At 41.7% G+C, this 19,060-nt stretch overlaps 1 protein-coding gene and 1 long non-coding RNA gene across 11 annotated transcripts in view; one reads left to right on the top strand and one right to left on the bottom strand.

The window, feature by feature from the left end:
- LRP11 (LDL receptor related protein 11) overlaps window positions 1-19,060 on the bottom strand; it is a 63,981-nt gene that overhangs the window by 33,425 nt on the left and 11,496 nt on the right. For all 10 annotated transcript variants that reach the window (XM_082405505.1, XM_082405497.1, XM_082405499.1 and 7 more), the window contains exons 3-5: window positions 7,925-8,066; window positions 3,454-3,579; window positions 2,390-2,596 (exon numbers count right to left, since the gene is read on the bottom strand). In XM_082405505.1, the coding sequence (XP_082261631.1) occupies window positions 2,390-2,596; window positions 3,454-3,579; window positions 7,925-8,066 (475 nt within the window). The remainder of the gene's footprint in view (window positions 1-2,389; window positions 2,597-3,453; window positions 3,580-7,924; window positions 8,067-19,060) is intronic.
- Window positions 3,586-17,089, top strand: LOC309634962. Its single transcript, XR_014248533.1, has 2 exons — window positions 3,586-6,588; window positions 9,462-17,089. It is a non-coding gene; the product is annotated as an uncharacterized lncRNA (long non-coding RNA).

Raw genomic sequence — 19,060 nt, 5'->3', positions numbered from 1 at the left:
TCTCCCATTAGGTGGCAGTACCAGCAAGGAATAAACAAAAGCAGGCATCCGAAGGGCACTTAAACTAAACTGTCTGAAAGAAAAGCCTTTTGTAGGATATTTTGTAGACATATTTGTATCGAAGCACTTTAAAATCTACAAAGTCCGGGGGTGTGGTGGTGGTGGTGTGATGAATTGGGTGATTGGGATTGACATGTATACACTGATGTGTATAAAATTGATGACTAATAAGAACCTGCTGTATTAAAAAAAAAAAAAAATTATTCAAGTCATCCAATGATGGAATGACCCAGTTGATTGTATGACTGATTTGACCAATAACAGAGTGATGTGAGTAACAAAGAGATCTGTAAGTCATTTTATTTATAGGAAATTTTTAAATTCTAAGAACTATTCTGAAGACTGATCATGAAGTTATCTTGCTTACTTGGTGAATTTAGATCTATTTTTAACAAATCACAAACCTGTATAGTGATAGTACACATTCTGAGGGCTTTAAAAAGATCTTTCTTATGTGATTATTTAGGTGATTTTTCCCTTTACTTATTGAACGTTTGCATGTGCATCTGTATGTTGTATGTGCATCTGTATGTGAGCATGCACATGTGTTGGGAAATATAAGTAAGAATTTAATACATTTATTTTACAGGAAGCTTTGAAGAGACAGAGCATCTCAAGTTTTCCATTTCTAACATAAATACATTTTATAGATAATATATTGTTTCAGGGAGTAGAACAGATATTCTTCTTTGGTGATTACCTATTGATTTTCTTTTGTCTATAACAATTTAAAGTACTTTATTGCTTACATTTAAATAAATGCTAAATCAATAGTAAGTTATACAACCATATAGTGGATATATGTATAGAGATATTATCCAGAATACATGCCCTGGTCAGAATGGAGACTTGTAGAAATACTCACTTTAGATGACTCTTATAAGAGCAGAAATGTGAAGAAATAAAATTATCTTACATTTCATCCTCAATGCTCAATTTTTACAAGTCATTTTTGTGATCTAACTTTTAAATAGGACAACCTAAGGCAATTGTATTTTTTTCAAATTTTATAATGGATAACATTCATGGTCAAATTTTGAGATAGAGAATTAGTAATGTTAACGATGAGTCCTGACTCTGGTATTGACCTGTTTCTTTTTGAAAATTATTTGACCTTTCTGACTTTCAGAATTCAAAATAGAAATATGTCTGTTTTTGACCACATCATGATATGTAATTTAAATCAAACAAGACAAAATGCCTTGAGAACATAATATATATAGGAATGAAAATGTCTACTACTTGAGTGTTTTTAGAGTATCCTTCCTGATTTGGACAGAAACAGAATAGTTCCTAAAGAACAGAAATATCAGACCATATCTGATGGCTTTTCTTCCTTTTTATGTTTATGTGCATTTCATCTCTTTGAAAATCCCAGTGACTCTGATTCTTATTTTTCTCAGTGACTTTTATGGACAATAAAGGATGCTCTTTGTAAAGTGTGAAAAAAAATTTAAAAATTAAAAAAAAAATCTACAAAGTAGATAAACAAAAGATTGGAAGGAAATATACCAAAATCTTAAAAGTTGTTATCAATAAAGGGGTGGTATTTTAAGTCATTTCCTTTTTAATTATTTGCAAACTCTGTATCTTCTATAATGAACAAAAAAGTTTCATAAAGTAGTTATTGAAATAGTGACAGATTATTTCAGTAAAATGTATGCAGAGTTTGAGTACTGAAAGACATTCACAAAAGCATACAGAAATGTGATAATCTATATTCTGTCTCCTATGTCATACAATCATGCAAATATAAATGTGTAAAAAATTTTTAAACAATAGAATCCTGTAATGCTTTAGGAGTATGCATGTATTTTAAAATATTATTAGCCATATTTTTAAAAAAGCAAAAGATGATAGATTTAGTTAAATTGGAGGCATAATACTGAGATACGAGCACATGCAACCATTTCAACATAATACAATATTTTCTTCACATTCACTTGCTTGGTGTGAAGAGGATTTACATAAATAGGTAGGGGTTATGCTGCTTTGCCTCAAAATGACCTAAAATTTAACACTTAGGGCGTTAGTTTCCTTAACATAGGTGTTGAAACTTTTAAACTCTAACTTATTTACAAATAAATGTATTGATACCTCTGGAGTATGTATATATGTACGTATGTATGAACGTATTTGGTAGGTGTTCCTTACTATAAATAATCAGAGAAAATGTCAAGTTTTTTTTCTTTTTGGCCAACTTCTTCATTTTAACTCCGTCCTTTCTTTTAAGATATTTCCTTAACACTCTTCAAATAGAACCTTATTTTGAGCCAAGTGTCATTATAGAAAATGAGACTCTTTGTGAAAATCTGCCTTAAGTCCTTACCTGGTATCCCAGGATCAATGAGACTCTCTGGTCCCCAAGAGGCGGAATGATTCCTCTTTTCCGTGGTTGATGACGCAGGTGGTTGTTTTGGGGCGGTGGCTTTCTGGGACTTCTCCCGCAAGGAGCCCCTGCCTGCATCTTTGCTTGGTCCGGTGGGTCTAGGCTGTGCCATAGCCGTGTGGGTCACCATCTTGCGGTCAAGGCTCACTGAGGGTGAAAGAGCTACTATCAGTTGTTGGGTTTCTTTTCTGAACTTTAGCTAAACTTTAGCTAAACCACTAAATTTGCAGTAGATTTAAAGTCACGGACATTTGGGAATGATAACCTATTCATCTACGATATATCAGAGCCCCATAAAAAACTATTTGTTCTTGTTTTCAAATGAGTAATCAGGTCTCTTCTAATAATTAGCTTTCTGAAAGTTCACATAAAGAGACAAAGACACAACTTAAACCTAAGGTTTTGAGATTCGTCATCCTTGCTCAAACCAGTACTTTATTAAACTTTCCACAGCTCCTCTTCGTTTCTTGCGGTGAGCGTTTATATACACGGCATTATAAGACTGATTTACAGCTCTGACTAACCACACCCTCATGTCATAAATTTTCTAAAAAATCTATCAAAAGAAAACGTTAGCTCATTTCAGTTTTTTTTTTTTTTTTTCGTTTTGTTTTGTTTTGGCCGTGCAGCATGTGAAATCTTAGTTCCCTGACCAGGGTTTGAACCCACACCCCCTGCATGGGAAGCACCGCATCCTAACCACTGGACCACCAGGGAAGTCCCTCATTTCAGTATTTAAAAAAGCATATGCTAAACAGCATTTTTAGGATGGGGAAGAATCTTTTAGAAAACTGAAAAGAATCTCTTAAAAACGTAAGTAATATCAAAATTTGACATTTGTAACTCGCATTAAAGACATAGTAAATGCTCATTTAATTTAAGGCATAGCTCATTCACATGAAGTTATACCTGAAACAAGGCAGAAAAAGAGCACTACTGAGTTTGCATTTATTGTGACAATACAGACATCCCTTCTACCCCAAAATGTGATGCAGTCAACTCACGATTTTGACAGAAAGCTTCATCAGACCCATCAGGACACTGCTCCACTCCATCGCAAGCCAGCGTGATGTCAATGCAACAGCCGTCATCACAAAAGAAGTGGTAGCGTGAGCAAACATTCGAGCATCCTGTTCGTAAACAAGTCTCAAGTCACAGGAGTGCAGGAAAGAAAGACTTCCACCGTGTCAAGATTAACAGAGACTATACATATAATGAAATGCATTTGGATAAAGAGATGCAGATAATGAGGGAACACCTAACAGTCTGTGCTGCAGCAATAGGTTCTGGGAAGGTTAGGGGGTTTCTTCTTGACCTTCCTGACTTAATTCTTAGGAATCACCATGGACTCTTCGTCTTTTTTTTTTTTTCCCCAGCTTATTTATTTATTTATTATTACTATTTTTAAACATCTTTATTGGAGCATAATTGCTTTACAATGGTGTGTTAGTTTCTGCTTTATAACAAAGTGAATCAGCTATACGTATACATACATCCCCATATCTCCTCCCTCTTGCGTCTCCCTCCCACCCTCCCTATCCCACCCCTCTAGGTGGTCACAAAGCACCGAGCTGATCTCCCTGTGCTATGTGGCTGCTTCCCACTAGCTATCTATTTTACATTTGGTAGTGTATATATGTCCATGCCACTCTCTCACTTCGTCCCAGCTCACCCTTCCCCCTCCCCGGCTCTTCGTCTTAGGGCCCTTCTCTAAGCCAATGATACTTAAGAGGTGAGAACAGAGAAGCAGCCGCTCTGGTCTTCCCCATCCAGCCCTGGGTTTCCTCCCTCAGGTGACCCACTCTGCATTCATTCGTTCGTCCATCAGCTCCTCAGCAGGCCACCTAACACCGGTTCACCCCTTGCACAGTACTTGGCTGGCTGACTGTGTTTTATCAGAGACACCACTTTCTACGCGCTATTCTTGCATTCACGTTTCCTAAGTAATAATTTTTACTGAGATCCACTTTCTACTATTGAACCCTGTTTGCTGGCCACCATAGATCCATGGTGCTGTAAAGAATAAACAGAATCTTTAGCTACTAGCTGGTGAGAATTTATTTTCTACAAATAATGAAATTCCCTTCGTTCGGGGGCTCTTAAGAGTTCTTAACCCTCAGAGCTACATGTATTTTCTTGAAAGGCATTCCCTGTACCCCCCAGCTCCGGATTAAGCCAACTTTACTTTACAGTTGTTAGCTACATAACAACTGCTGACACTAGTGATGCAGACTAAAGGTATCAGGCTAAAAGGAGGTCTTAAGGATTCTGTAATTCTCCAGGGACAGATGGACTAGACAATTGTCTCAGCTCATGGGAGAGTGGTACCTGATGATATTTCTGAGACAAATGGCCGAGCATAGTATAGACGCCCAAGAGAGTCTTGGAAACGTTCTACTGGAAAGAAGTTCAATTAAAATGCTGGGAGAGGAGTCCATCTGGGTGGAAGGCAATTCGAAGATACCTTGATTATGGCGGAAGAAGAGGTAAAGAAAAGAAATGGTGGCAGAAAGAAGAGGACGCAGGAAACCAGCAGTTATGGCTGAGAACTTGGGCCTAGAAAGGAGAATCTGCTTCGGACACAGGGAAGGGGTTGGGAGGAAAAGTAAAGGGAAACTCTGTGGACACCAAGCAGGATACAGCCTCTGCTTACATTTCTTAAACTCATGACATGAAAATCCTAACTATCTCGAGGCTTTCCTTACTCCTTGGTAGTTTTGGAGCTAGATCCATATTAGTAATTTACCCATCTATTTCTAGATTAGTGGTCTCCAAACCTTTTTGACTATACTTATCTCCAATCTATAAATCATATGCATGTGCCACCATATTAACATATTATACATCTTATAAAATAGATTGAAAATTTAAAGAAGATTAAAAATTAATAAAAATATAAGTTCTGGGGCTTCCCTGGTGGCGCAGTGGTTAAGAATCCGCCTGCCAATGCAGGGGACACAGGTTCGAGCCCTGGTCTGGGAAGATCCCACGTGCCGCCGAGCAACTAAGCCCGTGCATCACAACTACTGAGCCTGTGCTCCAGAGCCCGCGAGCCACAACTACTGAGCCCACGTGCTGCAACTACTGAAGCCTGCACGCCTAAAGCCTGTGCTCCGCAACAAGAGAAGCCACCGCATTGAGAAGCCCATGCACTGCAACAAAGAGTAGCCCCCGCTCACCGCAACTAGAGAAGGCCACGCGCAGCAACGAAGACCCAACGCAGCCAAAAACAAATAAATAATTAATTAAAATATGTAAGTTCTGGTATTTTCTTTTCTGTCTTAAAAATGTCTTGACTGTCTGTTTGGGATTCTCTACGGAGACCACACATCTGGATCATCTTAGAGGTGTTTGTTGGCTTGTTCTGTGAATAGGTTATTTTTTGCAAAGCTGGAAAACATGCAGCCTCTATATCCAAAACTGAACCAACTTATCACAGAAGCAGGGGTATGTGCTTGTCTGTTTACCCCAGAAAGTGTCACCCTTGGTTATCATGAAAGCTAGTCATTAACTACAAGATCCGTATATATAATAGAGGGAACAGAAACCCTCTTAATCCCCACCTCTTGTTTTCCATGTGTCGATGTAGTATCTTATTAACTTTAATTCATAGTTGGTTATTCCAGTCTAACCAGTGAGTGATTCCAGACAGCAGTTAATACAACAGCATTCTTTTTATTTTCTGTAAAGTTACATACGTAAGACCTATACCCAACTGGCCTTTCAGTCACCAAAGGTGAATCACATCACTCACTCTCTGCATCTTCAAATACACTATATCGTCATCTTGAGAAAGGCCGGAAATGTACAACTGGCAACTGGCCTTGGGAGCCCCAGAAAACTGGCCTGAGTAAGTAAACCAGAGCAACAGGCAGCTGGTGAGGTGTCAGCCCTTTGCCTCCATCAGCTCAGGCCGTTTCTCCCTCCGATGCACCTCAGTTGTACAAAAACAACCCTTTTCTAATTTCTGCAGGGGTGACAGCTTCCCAGGAGCACTTTTCTCCCAGAACCAGCAGCTGACTTGGTCCTCGCCCAGGGAGCCCTGTTCCCGGGAGCACAGCCCTCGGGGCCCAGGAGTTTTCCACTGCTGATGATTTCAGCTGTTTGCAGCGGCCCTGGCACATGGTCAGCTTTCCAAGGTATGTTCTGGGTAACTGGCTCTTCGGTGCAGCTGCAATGAATCAGCAAGCAGGGACTGCCTGAATGTGGGCTGTGCTGCAGGGCTGGCTCACTCCCCGTGGCTGACTCACGCTGCTGCGGTGAGTGGACTGGAGTTCGGGGTCTGGCCTGCCCACTGGCGGTCACCCCTCCTTCCTCACGGTCAGCTTAAACCTTGGCTGGACGGGAGTCAGCCAACCTAACTGTGAATGTTCCTAATGCGCTGTACCCTTGTGGAAGGCAAATTATCAAGGTGGCGGAGTTCTTAGGATTCTAAAGTCTCCTTCCTCATGTCCAATATGCACACTGACCCATGTTTTTGATGGAAGATCAGTCAAAGTACAAGTAAATCCAATCTTTTTATTCTTACTCTCCCGACTGCTGGCTTGATTACCATCCAAATACTGAGGAATCAAGGATGTAGGAGACAGGGTACAAGTCTGCCAGAGCCACGGCTAGTGAAGGGTCCCCACACAAGGCCAGGGATCAGGTCTGTGGAGCGCAGTACCCACGTCCACTGCCTTGCACACAGTTCCCGTTCACTGCAGATGCTGGGAAGGTATCCGCTGACCGAGTGACAGGACCCTCACACATACACTATCTCAGCACTTCTCCAGAGTGAATTGGGGGTGGGTTCCCTCTGCCATACCCCTATATCTTTAGTGCTGCTGAGTTCCATATAAGTTTTTTTTTAACTTGATGAGCTAATCTTAGAAATGTAGATGTTTGGGAAAGTAAGAAACAGGTAAATGAGAGAAATGAGTTTACATTGGGCAACAGAACGTGAGAAGCATTATATATATGTCGAGCTATGTTATTAACATATCTGTGCATCTGTGTAAAGTGTCCATGAAAGTTTTTAAACAGTCCTTTTAAATTGACACATGCACTGCATATATTTTAACTTGTTTTAAATGTACTCCTTGGCTGCATTCTTTGAACATACATATCAAATAGACCACCCTCCTTTAAACAAGATCCTCTCCTGGAAAAGCCAGATGTCTTTTACGAAACTGAGTCACGGAAAGATGGAGCATCTCTCGGGTCCCGTGGCTCACACAGCCTACCCTCAACCCCTGGGGTGTGGAGTGCTACCCCACCCCAGTTCAGCAGTCTCACTTCGCCCAAAATATAATGCAGCCTATTTTTGCAATCATATTTTTAGTAAAGATTTCCCCATTCAACAACAGCCAAAATAAAATGAAAGGGCCCCTGTAATGCAGTCAGAATATAAAATGCCAATTTAATACCATCCTTCCATCGATAACCCGGTTTCTGTTGGCCACTGTGAAAGTGAGGGAAGGACTTTCTTCTCACCTCCTGTGGAGAAGACCACGGGAAGCACGGTCACCGAGACGTTGTCAGAGCTCCTCTGCCCAGCAGTGTCCATCACCGTCAGCTGAAAGGTGTACGTCCCTTCCTGTAGGTGGGACAGCTTCAGGGTTCCGGACTGAGGCACCTGATATATCCCCAAACAGGAAACATCGTATTTAGTTAAGAACCTGAGGCACAGAGTCCAGCATCATCCTGAACTGGAAATCAGTGTCATCCTTGGAGCAGTCCCATGACCCACTTCTCCACTCCTGGTCCAAGGTTGCAGAATACTAATCACACACAATTCTGGCAGATTGGTCAGAAGACTTGAGCTCCGGTGGGACTGGGGCCTGACACCCCCTTTCTCCTGGAAACTTCCCCTCTCACGCCCATCCACATGGTTGCATTGGAAGGGTCAGTTATGACCTCTCCTATGGCCACGGGGGTGCCAGGCTAAGCTGAGGGGAGCCGGTGGCCGTGCAGGTGCTAAAGCATGGATCTGCCTAAGTGGAGGTGGCAGGGCGGGCCTCCCACTTTCTCCACCTCTGGCTCAGAATCAGGCAGGCTGTGCGAGGTGGCAGCTATGCGACAGGTGACACCACTGTTTATCGCTTCTTGGGACCTAAGACAGGAACGCCTGGGAACATGGGAGCAGATGACGACCACACTGGAGCGTGCTGACGTGAAGCCCTGCAGCCTTGAGCAGGGTGGTGTGAGAGAGCAGCTCTGTCCTCTGTCCCAGCTGGTCTGCCAGAACATAGACCTAAGACTGCCGAAGGCCAGCAGCCTTGGGGTTTGCTGCCCTGGGTGTATGAGAGGAGAGGGTAGATTGTAGGGTTGAGTCAGAGTAGGGATTTAAGGTGGGTGCGACAGGGGGATGCTGAGTGTGGCCATAGGAGTGAGGTTGAGATGAAGTTAATGGAGATTTTAAGAGACCAGGGAAGCCTTGAGGCTGGAGGCTGGGGGGGCCATCCACACAAGACACATCCTCACCCAGGCCCCGGTCACATCTTTGGGAAGGCGAGTGAGGTACTGGGCTTCTGGGTGTCGACACTCAGCACGCCAGCGTCAAACTAAACCTCTGCGGGCCGGGCCTTCCCTGGGAAGCCTCTTTCCAATGCTGGGGCTGGAAGGACGGAGCATCCCTCGACTAAGGGGCCAGTCCCTCCACCTGGGCTTTGGATGCCTCCCCTCTAGCCTTCCTAGGTACCTCTTCTCTGATGCAGGAAACACCATATCCAGATCCAGACCATGGTAATCACCTTCAACATCTTGGGTGCACTCAAATTTAGGTCTTTTCAAATTAAATATCCCCTCCCTGACGTCTTTTTTTTGGAGGGGGGAGTTGGTTGATGATCTTTATTAAATGGCCACTCTGGTCATCCTTATTCACTTGGCAGAATTAATATGGTTTTCAATGAGCCAAATTTCCACCTGGCCCTCGTGGGGCAAAAGCGCTCTAACAAGTATAGCCGAGGTGTGTAGAAGTTTGTCTCAAAAACTTTTTAAGATAAATAGAGTTTGAAAAATCTGCTTATAGGGGAAGGAGAGCTCTGTCAGATTTTGCGGCTCAGCTATCCATGGGTATAATGACGATCAACTGTCTTGATGGGAAAGCTCTGAGAGCTGCTGGATTTGGACACCAACAGAAAAGGGAGATGCTGACAACTGCTGACAGAGAATGGATCTTGCCCGAAGGGCCTCCGAAGAGGGCTTTGCGTTCGGCACCACCACATCTGCAGGCCTTGCCTCTAGGAGCCTAAACTAAGTACAGTAACTTAATACCAAGGTCTTTGTTTGAGGCTTATTTTGGTAACTGAGAAAGTCAATAAGATCCTATTAATCTCCTGTGAAATTTCTTCTACAAAAGGCTCCCCTCCCCTTCTTCTGCAGTAACTTGTTTAAAGCTTTTGCTGTTTCACCTTAAGTCTCCCAGAGCCAGTGAGAAAAGGAAGTAAACATTTTGAAGCCATAAAACATTAATCTGATTTGATTTTTTAATCCCTTTCATAACACAGCTTGGCATGTCCTTTTTTTTTTTTTAATTGAGGTATAGTTGATATACAATTTCAGGTTAAGTTTCAGGTGTACAACATAGTGACTCAAATAATTTTTAAAGGTTATACTCCATTTATAGTTATTATAAAATGTTGGGTATATTCCCTGTGCTGTACCATATATCCTTGTAGCTTATTTATTTCAAACATAGTAATTTGTACTTTTAATTCCCTGGCCCTTTTTAGTTTAGTTATTTGGCTAACAAAGGTTATCTTTCCTCAAAATCAGATATTAGAATATATAGAACTGTAAGATGGACGTTTTCCCTTCAAGCACCCAGGTCATCTTTTTGAACATCTCCTCACATTTATATGACACTGGAAAGGATTTAAAGTATTTTACAAACATTTCCCAAGTGTCAGGATAAAAAGTACACACACACACACACATAAATGTATATGCAACATACCCAATTTGTAACTTGGAGAGAGATATTACCTTTAATAAAACAAAGAGCTTCTAATCTCTGCCCAAGATCTCCTATTCAGCAGTAACAGAGCCTTTGATGGCTGGCCTCTGGCTAAATCAATGTATAACTCACTCTGCTAATCTGGCTCAACTGCACCTCCCTAAAATAGTAATTTAGTGGCGAGGAATACACGTTTGGGTTTATTTATATACCACACACACACATACATACATACATGATTATTATATATACTGAGTTACAAAATGAGTACTGCCTGTCTATTCCCCTACCCACACAGTTGCTTCTAAAGTATATAAGGCATTGGGCATATGTCAGTTACAAAGTAGTAACAAGATAACGTGGTACAAAATATTTCAGTAAGAAACTCCATTGAACCAATGAACCCAAACGCATTCTAGCCTTCTGCCTCGTGTCAACTAATCCAACTTGCAAAACCGGATGAGAGCTCTATAGTGATTTGAAGGCCATTACGATTCTTGTTATAATCCAAAGCCATCTCCCTGCACACATACAGAGTGAAGGAGACACACAGGGCAGCTGTCCTGATCAGCAGAGGCCAGAACATAAACTGGCACCACAACTGTCTAGAAACTTCAGGTGAACATGCTTAGGTTCTGTTCTTCAGTTATATGTTCCTTTTTCTATTTACTTTTCATCATGAATATGACCCAAAGTTCCATAAAAAAGAAGCAAAATGAATTCAACTGTCTGTACTTTCTTAGTTATATATGGTCAAATGAATGGAGTTAGATCATAGTCACAAAAAACTCTGATGTGCCCATCTTTCCCAATTGTGCAGGAAGGTGATTTTAAGAGCGTTTCCTCAAGAGTTGGGGATTTCTCTTATCCTCACCAGAGGAGGATAACTCTCAAAAGAACAGAACCAAAAAGGCAGTAATTAAGACAATTACATTGCTTATCTTGAGGTTTCAGGAATCAAAGGGAGAAATATTTTTGGACTGGGGCTTTTCTCCTACTTTTCAAATTCTCTCAAAATGTGTTATGTAAATCGTGCTCCACTTATAAAATTAGCCATGATTAGAAGCCTCTTGAAGTAGAGTACAGAGAGGAAAAAGGAACTTATTCTTCCTGTTACAACCCAATTTTACCTCTGTTATTCATTTTTTTTTCTTTTTTATTATGCATTTCTTTTTTTTATAAATTTATTTTATTTATTATTTTTGGCTGAGTTGAGTCTTCGTTGCTGTGTACAGGCTTTCTCTAGTTGCAGTGAGCGGGGGCTATTCTTTGTTGCGGTGCGTGGGCTTCTCATTGCGGTGGCTTCTCTTGTTGCGGAGCACGGGCTCTAGGCACGCAGGCTTCAGTAGTTGTGGCTCACGGTCTTCAGTAGTTGTGGTGCACGGGCTTCATTGCTCCGTGGCATGTGGGATCTTCCCGGACCAGGGCTTGAACCCGGGTCCCCTGCATTGGCAAGTGGATTCTTAACCACTGCGCCACCAGGGAAGTCCTATTCCTCTTCTTACCTCCAGCAGTCTTAGAACCTAAGTTCTAAGACTAGAAACTTAGTGAATATTTGATGAATGAATGAACGAAAGAGTGAACAGAATGGCAAATAACATAAAAGAAGATGAGAGAGAGCTGGAACAAGAGCAGAGAAAGAGAGTAACACTAAAGTTCCCATCCTTCCCACCAAAAGCAGGACATTCCCTGAGAGCGTGAGCCAATCTTCTTGCACCTGGCCATATGCAGTTTCTACAGACAAAAGATCAGCACTGCTGCCCTCTTGCTTCTTCTCCTACTGCCCTTCCCTTCTTTCCAAACCAAGGAAGTTTGTAGAAGTATGTTATTGCACAGACCACTGGGCAAATGGGCAACTGTCCTCCAGGGAAAGCCATACCTGATTCTCATTTTAAAAGGATACTGATTTTCATGGTCCTAGGTTACCATAATCAGAGGATATACATTGAACTTGAAAGCCCTCACACATGTTCAAAATTTTTGCACTATAGAATGTGGATCTTTTCAATCCGAAATCTTCACGTCAATATAATTATGAGTCCTATTGTCAAAATATTAAGAGTACAGAGACATGTACCACAGGGCTTGCATCTGCAAAGTCTTCTCTGATGTCCCTCAGCTAGATTATAATCTCTCCCTCCCTCTGAATTCCAGGGGCACTTTATCTACATTCGCTTTTGGCCTTGCCACCTTCTATTTGGTATCATCGTTAATTAGGGGCACATCTAATCTCCTCAATGGGAGGCAGCTCCCTGAGGGCAAAATACCCTACAAATTCTTCATAGGGCCTTACTCCCTTGCTCCTTGCCAGTAGAAGGTTCTCATAATTTTTGTTTGTTTATATATGTGAGTAAATTTATTCTGACTGTGGTTCAGTTAAACTATTGGTCAACGAGACCCCACAAATAGTTTACATCCCAAGATGTTTAGAATTAGCTACAATAGTTACCTCTCCACGAGTGCTCATTCTGTGCTGTGCAATGTGCTAAGCACTTTATTTGCATTTTCCCATTTTAACCCCCAGTGGAACACTCTCAGGTAGTATTATTTTCTTTACAATTGAGGAAGCTGAGGCTTAAAGAATGAAGTAATTTTCCCAAGTTCACCCCACGAGGGAATTGGCAAAACTGGGTTTGAACCCAGGCCATATGATTCCAAATTCCATGCTCGTAGCCACTGTAGAATTCTACCTCTGAGTTAGCAGAGCTCTAGGCCTTCCAGGTCCTTATTACAAGAATCATTTCCTAGAAAGCACTGAGTCACGGCTTATACACAAACCAGCTAGCTGTTGTGGTCTGAAAAAGCAAGATACTTCCTCATACACACACACAAAGTCCTTCAAAACCTCTAAAAGCGCTTCTCCCACCCACATCCTCACCCCACTACCCACCCCCAAAGAGAAGTGCCAGGACCTTTGAAGGGACAGTGACAGGAATTCAGGTTTAAACCCAAGGGGACCTGGAGGCCCAGATTGACTGCAGATTCCTGTGATGCCGGAAGCCTATTGTGCTATAAATTTATTGTCTGGGAAGCTGAGTGTTTCTGAACAGGAAAAAGACTTCAAAGCTTCTGTTGCTATTGGAATAGAGCTTTCACAACTCAATTTACCCAGATTTATTTTTCATGAGGTACGTATTTTTTTTCCCAGGGAGATTATTTTTCATCATTTCCTTATAAGTAGTTTTCTTAAAGAAAAAAATGCAGTTAAACATTCAAGGCCCTGAGCTATTGCGTAAAAGGAATTCATGCTTAAAGGGCAGTCTACATCAAGGCTCACGGTTAATTCTGAAACACAACTGGTATGAATTATTCATCTATTATGCTCTCATGTGTCTTCCTGCTTAATTGGAGCAGTAAGTCCTAGGATTTGCTGTTGTTGTTTTTTTTCCTGACTAATAACACCCTTCATTCTTTTTTCTTTATACTTTTTTTTTTTTAATTATTTTTATTTATTTATATGGCTGCGTTGGGTCTTCGTTGCGGTGCCTGGGCTCCTCATTGTGGTGGCTTCTCTTGTTGAGGAGCACGGGCTCTAGGCACGTGGGCTCAGTAGTTGTGGCTTGCGGGCTCTAGAGTGCAGGCTCAGTAGTTGCGGCACACGGCCTTAGTTGCTCCGCAGCATGTGGGATCTTCCTGAACCACAGCTCGAACCCGCGTCCCCTGCACTGGTAGGCGGATTCTTAACCACAGCACCACCAGGGAAGTCCACACCCTTCACTCTTGAAGCAAGATACAAAGAAATACTTAAGGCCACAACGGAATATTCATTCGTATGCACCAACTTTTTTTTTTTCCCCAAAATAAATTTATTTATTTATTTTTGGCTGCATTGGGTCTTCGTTGCTGCGTGCGGGCTTTCTCTAGTCGCGGTCTTGGTTGCGGCGTGTGGGCTTCTCATTGCGGTGGCTTCTCTTGTTTTAGAGCACGGCCTCTAGGCGCGCTGGCTTCAGTAGTTGTGGCACACGGGCTTAGTTGCTCCGTGGCATGTGGGATCTTCCCAGACCACAGCTCGAACCCACGTCCCCTGCATTGGCAGGTGGATTCTTAACCACTGCGCCACCAAGGAAGCCCCATATGCACCAACTTATCCCCAGATATTACTCAGGAAATTTGCAGCCTTGATAATCTTCTGTGTCTCAAAAATGTTCTGTGGGCTGCCATAACTTTTTTGTCCTTTATTCAAAGCTTCAGGTGAATAAAATAACTGACGGGCAGTGATGCAGGTGAAATTTTGCAGAGGTTCAGATTTGTTTTGGTGCCCTGGGGTATGGTGTTTTTTTGCTTCTCCCTCTCTCCTTCTGTTCTCACCTCCAGGAAACAACTAGACCCTCTGGTTTTTCAGTGTCAAAAAAATACATTTTTTTTAAAAGTCCTTTTTTGACTCAGACCGGACTCTGAAGGGTTTCCTCTGTAGGCACTGGAGGAGTGAGGGTTTTTTCCCTATTAAAGGCCTTCTGGGCACTGGGGAGCACATGGATAAGTATTTGGGGTTTGGGGTTCCTTGGGAGAATCTTTTTTTTTTTTAAATTTAATTAATTAATTTATTTATGGCTGTGTTGGGTCTTCGTTTCTGTGCGAGGGCTTCCTCTAGTTGCGGCGAGCGGGGGCCACTCTTCATCGTGGTGCGCGGGCCTCTCACTATCGCGGCCTCTCTTGTTGCGGAGCACAGGCTCCAGACGCGCAACCTCAGTAATTGTGGCTCACGGGCCCAGTTGCTCCGTGGCATGTGGGATCTTCCCAGACCAGGGCTCGAACCCGTGTCCCCTGCATTGGCAGGCAGATTCTCAACCACTGCGCCACCAGGGAAGCTCATGGGAGAATCTTTAAGAGAACACTGCCCAGGCACCAACACAGCCTGCCTGGGTGCAAGACAAGGCTACCAGGGACCGCATGGACACCATCAAAGGAAAGATGATCTCAGAATAAATTGAATGATAACGTTTTTTACTGATTACTATGTGCTGCTCACTGTTCCAGGGGTCTTATTTGCATTACCTCCTTTTATCCCAGTAGTAACACCCTGAGAGGAGGGCTTTGGTTATTCCCATCTTGCACAGAGGAGGTGGTGAAGCGAGGATTCAAAAACCAAAGCAAAGTAGAAGCTGTGCTGGAAGAATTACCTATTTGATCTCTTTCATTCACTGTTAAACTGACTCACTTAGGGAGGAAGGAAATAGTTGAAATGTGATACCAAGCGTTCTCAGTTACTTATCATTTTTCTTTCTTTTTAAAATTTACAAACAGTCTACACCCTCTCTCCTCCACCCCACCCCGTGGCCTCGAATATCTAGGATAAATTTTATTGAAGGGATTTACATTTTGTTTTCATGAAGACTAGATATTGTCCAATAGCCAAGAAAAAATAATAGGTGACATGTGTCTAGGATCTCCCTTGATGAGAAGCAAAGTCATTGTTAGACAACACTTAGCAGCTCTTCCTAACATCAGTTTGAGGCCAGAGTGTGGAAAAATGTTGTCCTGCCCACCTTGCTAGGAAGGATGATAAAAATCTGAGGCTTAAAAGGGCACTTTTTGAAAGGTTAGCAAAATAGTCAATCACTTTTTTTAAAAAGGAACCAATCAATTTAGCAAGTATTATTAGAATCCTAGTGAGTACAAAGTACAGTTCTAGGCTTTAGGAGAGAAAGGGAAAAAATATCAAGAAAGGAAGAAAGAAAGAAGAGAGGGAGGAGGAAGGAAAGAAGGAAGAAAGGAATGGGAGAAGGAAGTGAGGCGCGAGAGGAGGGAAAGAGGCGGGGGGGGGTCGGGGGGAGAAATCCTGACATCATCCCAGACAGCTGAAATCCCTTTTCCACCCATCACTCAGTCCCCCGCTGAAAATAATTCTAAAGAAATCCTTCATAATCCTTATAAATTCTGTTGTGATATTATAAATTTTACATATATCTTTGACCTGTTATCAACAAACACAGGTGAAAAACAGGAGACAGATGCAGTTAGCCTTTAATCTTCAAAGATCACCATAGGTTCTCTGGTACTTTGTGTATTGGTTAAATAACCAGGCTGCCTTGAAAATCCTGCTTACTAAATTTTTATAAAGTCTTTCAATATGTTTTTTAATCATCTCCTTAACGTATATGATTCTTTCATTTTGTAGGCATTTTCAGTATTGACCCAAATTATATCCAGGGAAACTGACTGAGGAGGAGTAAATGACAAAATATCTCCTACGTAAGACAGAAGGCAGTTTGAAATTCAACATTGGTTTTGCGTTCTCTTTCCCTATGACAAAAAGCCAATATTCTTCTTTCTATTTATGTTCCTTGCCCAGAAAACCTTTTCTCTAAGGCTCAGTTTTAATATACTATGTTAATGCGTTGAGGGTGGTCTAAAAATGAGACTAATGGGGAGACGAAATATAGACCATCCAGTCTCGTGGAACTTGGGTTTTATCAAGGACTCATGTTTCTGTTTGCTCAAGACAGTCTCAGTTTATCTGTGGTTCTGGTGTAATTATTAATACCACCTCCTCTCACTCCCAAACATGTTTCAGTGTGGATGATAATACACCTATCTGTTTTTAAAAATTAAGTGTGTACAGCAGGCACACCAATGTGCAACTGGTTTTAAGTTAATAATGAAGTTATTGGTGTAAACAATATCCATCCTTTAGTAAGCTTCCATTACACATGGTATTCTAAAACAGTTTAGTTAAATTTTCCACATCTGATGAATGGAAATCAATCGACAGATTTGTGAATTTCAAATCTCCCTTAACGTCCTCATACTCTGTTATCACATTCCTAAATGTCATATTTTACATTCTGACTTCAGATTTAAATGTATTATGTTGTGAAACTCAGTGACATCTAATGGACTACCTGAAAAATGTGTCTTCTTACATTTAAGAATGTATTATAGATTAATACCCAGTTAAATAGATGTAGAATATCCTGTTAGAGGGCAGAAAATATATGACTTTAAAATCAGAACCTCTTGGGAATTCCCTGGTGGTCCAGTAGTTAGGACTCGGCGCTTTCACTCGGAGGCCCGGGTTCAATCTCTGGTTGGCGAGCTAAGACAGAGCAAGCTGCTGGGTGTGGCCAAAAAAAAAAAAAAAAAATCAGAACCTCTTGGTTCTGACCAATCATCTCTCTTATTCATTTTCTTCATAAATGAGGAAACCAAGTCAGAACATGAGCTTTCCCATATGTTTAGTCGATTTAAAGTGCTTGGTACTGGGACTTCCCTGGCGGTCCAGTGGTTAAGGCTCTGCGCTGCCAATGCAGGGGGTGCAGGTTAGATCCCTGGTCTGGGAACTAAGATCCCACATGTCACGCGGCCAAAAAATTAAAAAAAAAAAAGTGCTTAGTACAGTACTGGACACACACTAGATGCTAAAGAAGGTTAGCAATTAATTTTATCATAATTAAGCTGGCAGCGTAATTCCTCTTAGGATGAGAACCTCATTTATTTTTGTTTTTTGAATACCTGATGGGTCATTTGGATGTGAAAGGATAGTCCTACAACCTGGTCTTAAAGTATCCCAAAACAAAGGGAGGGCTGACTATTCTACCACCAAAGATGAGAGGAGGGGGTGAGGACCCTGCAGACAGTGGAGAAAAGGGAAGAGGAGAGGGGAGGGCTCAAGAAGGGGTTGGGATAGGCACTCAGCGGAAAGCCTGACCAATGAGAGTTGAGTTAACTTTGGGGGCATTCATGAATATACACCATTATAAGACAGTTGCAGTTTGATAGCAAATGACTCCTCTATTGCAGACTTTGTCACTTAGATGTTGGCTTTATAGCTTTAGGTCTATCTGCCATTGCCGTTATACACTTGGCTGGGGAATTAGTCCACACTTTCCTCCTTTTTTTTTTTTCCCCTCGGCCCCGCCAGTCGGCATGCAGGATCTTAGTTTCTCCGACCAAGGATCGAACTCGTGCCCCCTGAAGTGGAAGTGCAGAGTCTTAACCACTGGACCACCAGGGAAGTCCCACACATTTTCCTCTTGATGGCATCACAGTCAGCCCTAAAAGTCTATAAGAAATGCCTAATCTTGTTACTTCTTTAGAAATATCTTCAATAAAATAAATACTGAATCATCAGCATTATTTTTATTCAGCATTTATATACATAATTCATTGTTTACAGAGTAAAGCCTTTAGTAGCAACTATGAAAAGCTAGATGATAATAGAGACAGATTTGCAGCTGCCTGAACAAATATATCCCACGAGTGCCAATTAATTGTCAGTGTCATCTCAAGGGAACTCTCATAGCAGGCTGACCAATGGCTTGCCCATGCACCTTTCCTGATCAATCTTAGTTCTCAGAGATTTCAGTAAAGATACATTAATTCTGCAGCTGACACAATGCACAGAAGAATAATAAATATGATGGATGACACTCAAAGTTCAAAATTATTTCTGTTGTAGCTGAAAACCCAAACACTGAGATATAAAAAGGGTAAACATAAAGTCTTGCACTCAGGTTCAGTAAATCAATTATACAAACACAGGATGGGGGAGGCCATCAGGACAGCAGTTCATGTAGAAAGATGAAGCAGGTTTTAGGTGATCCTGCTAATGGAAAACTCAACATGAACCTATGGTGTGAAGCAGCTACTAAAATAGTTTATGTAAATGAATCTTCATTAATAGAAGTGAGACAATGTCTGGATCACAGGATGTAACAGTCTGTGTCAGGAAG

Source organism: Balaenoptera borealis (assembly GCF_965194805.1).
Source record: "Balaenoptera borealis genome assembly, chromosome: 9".
NCBI lineage: Eukaryota > Metazoa > Chordata > Mammalia > Artiodactyla > Balaenopteridae > Balaenoptera > Balaenoptera borealis.
This window is presented reverse-complemented; position numbering and strand designations above follow the sequence as displayed.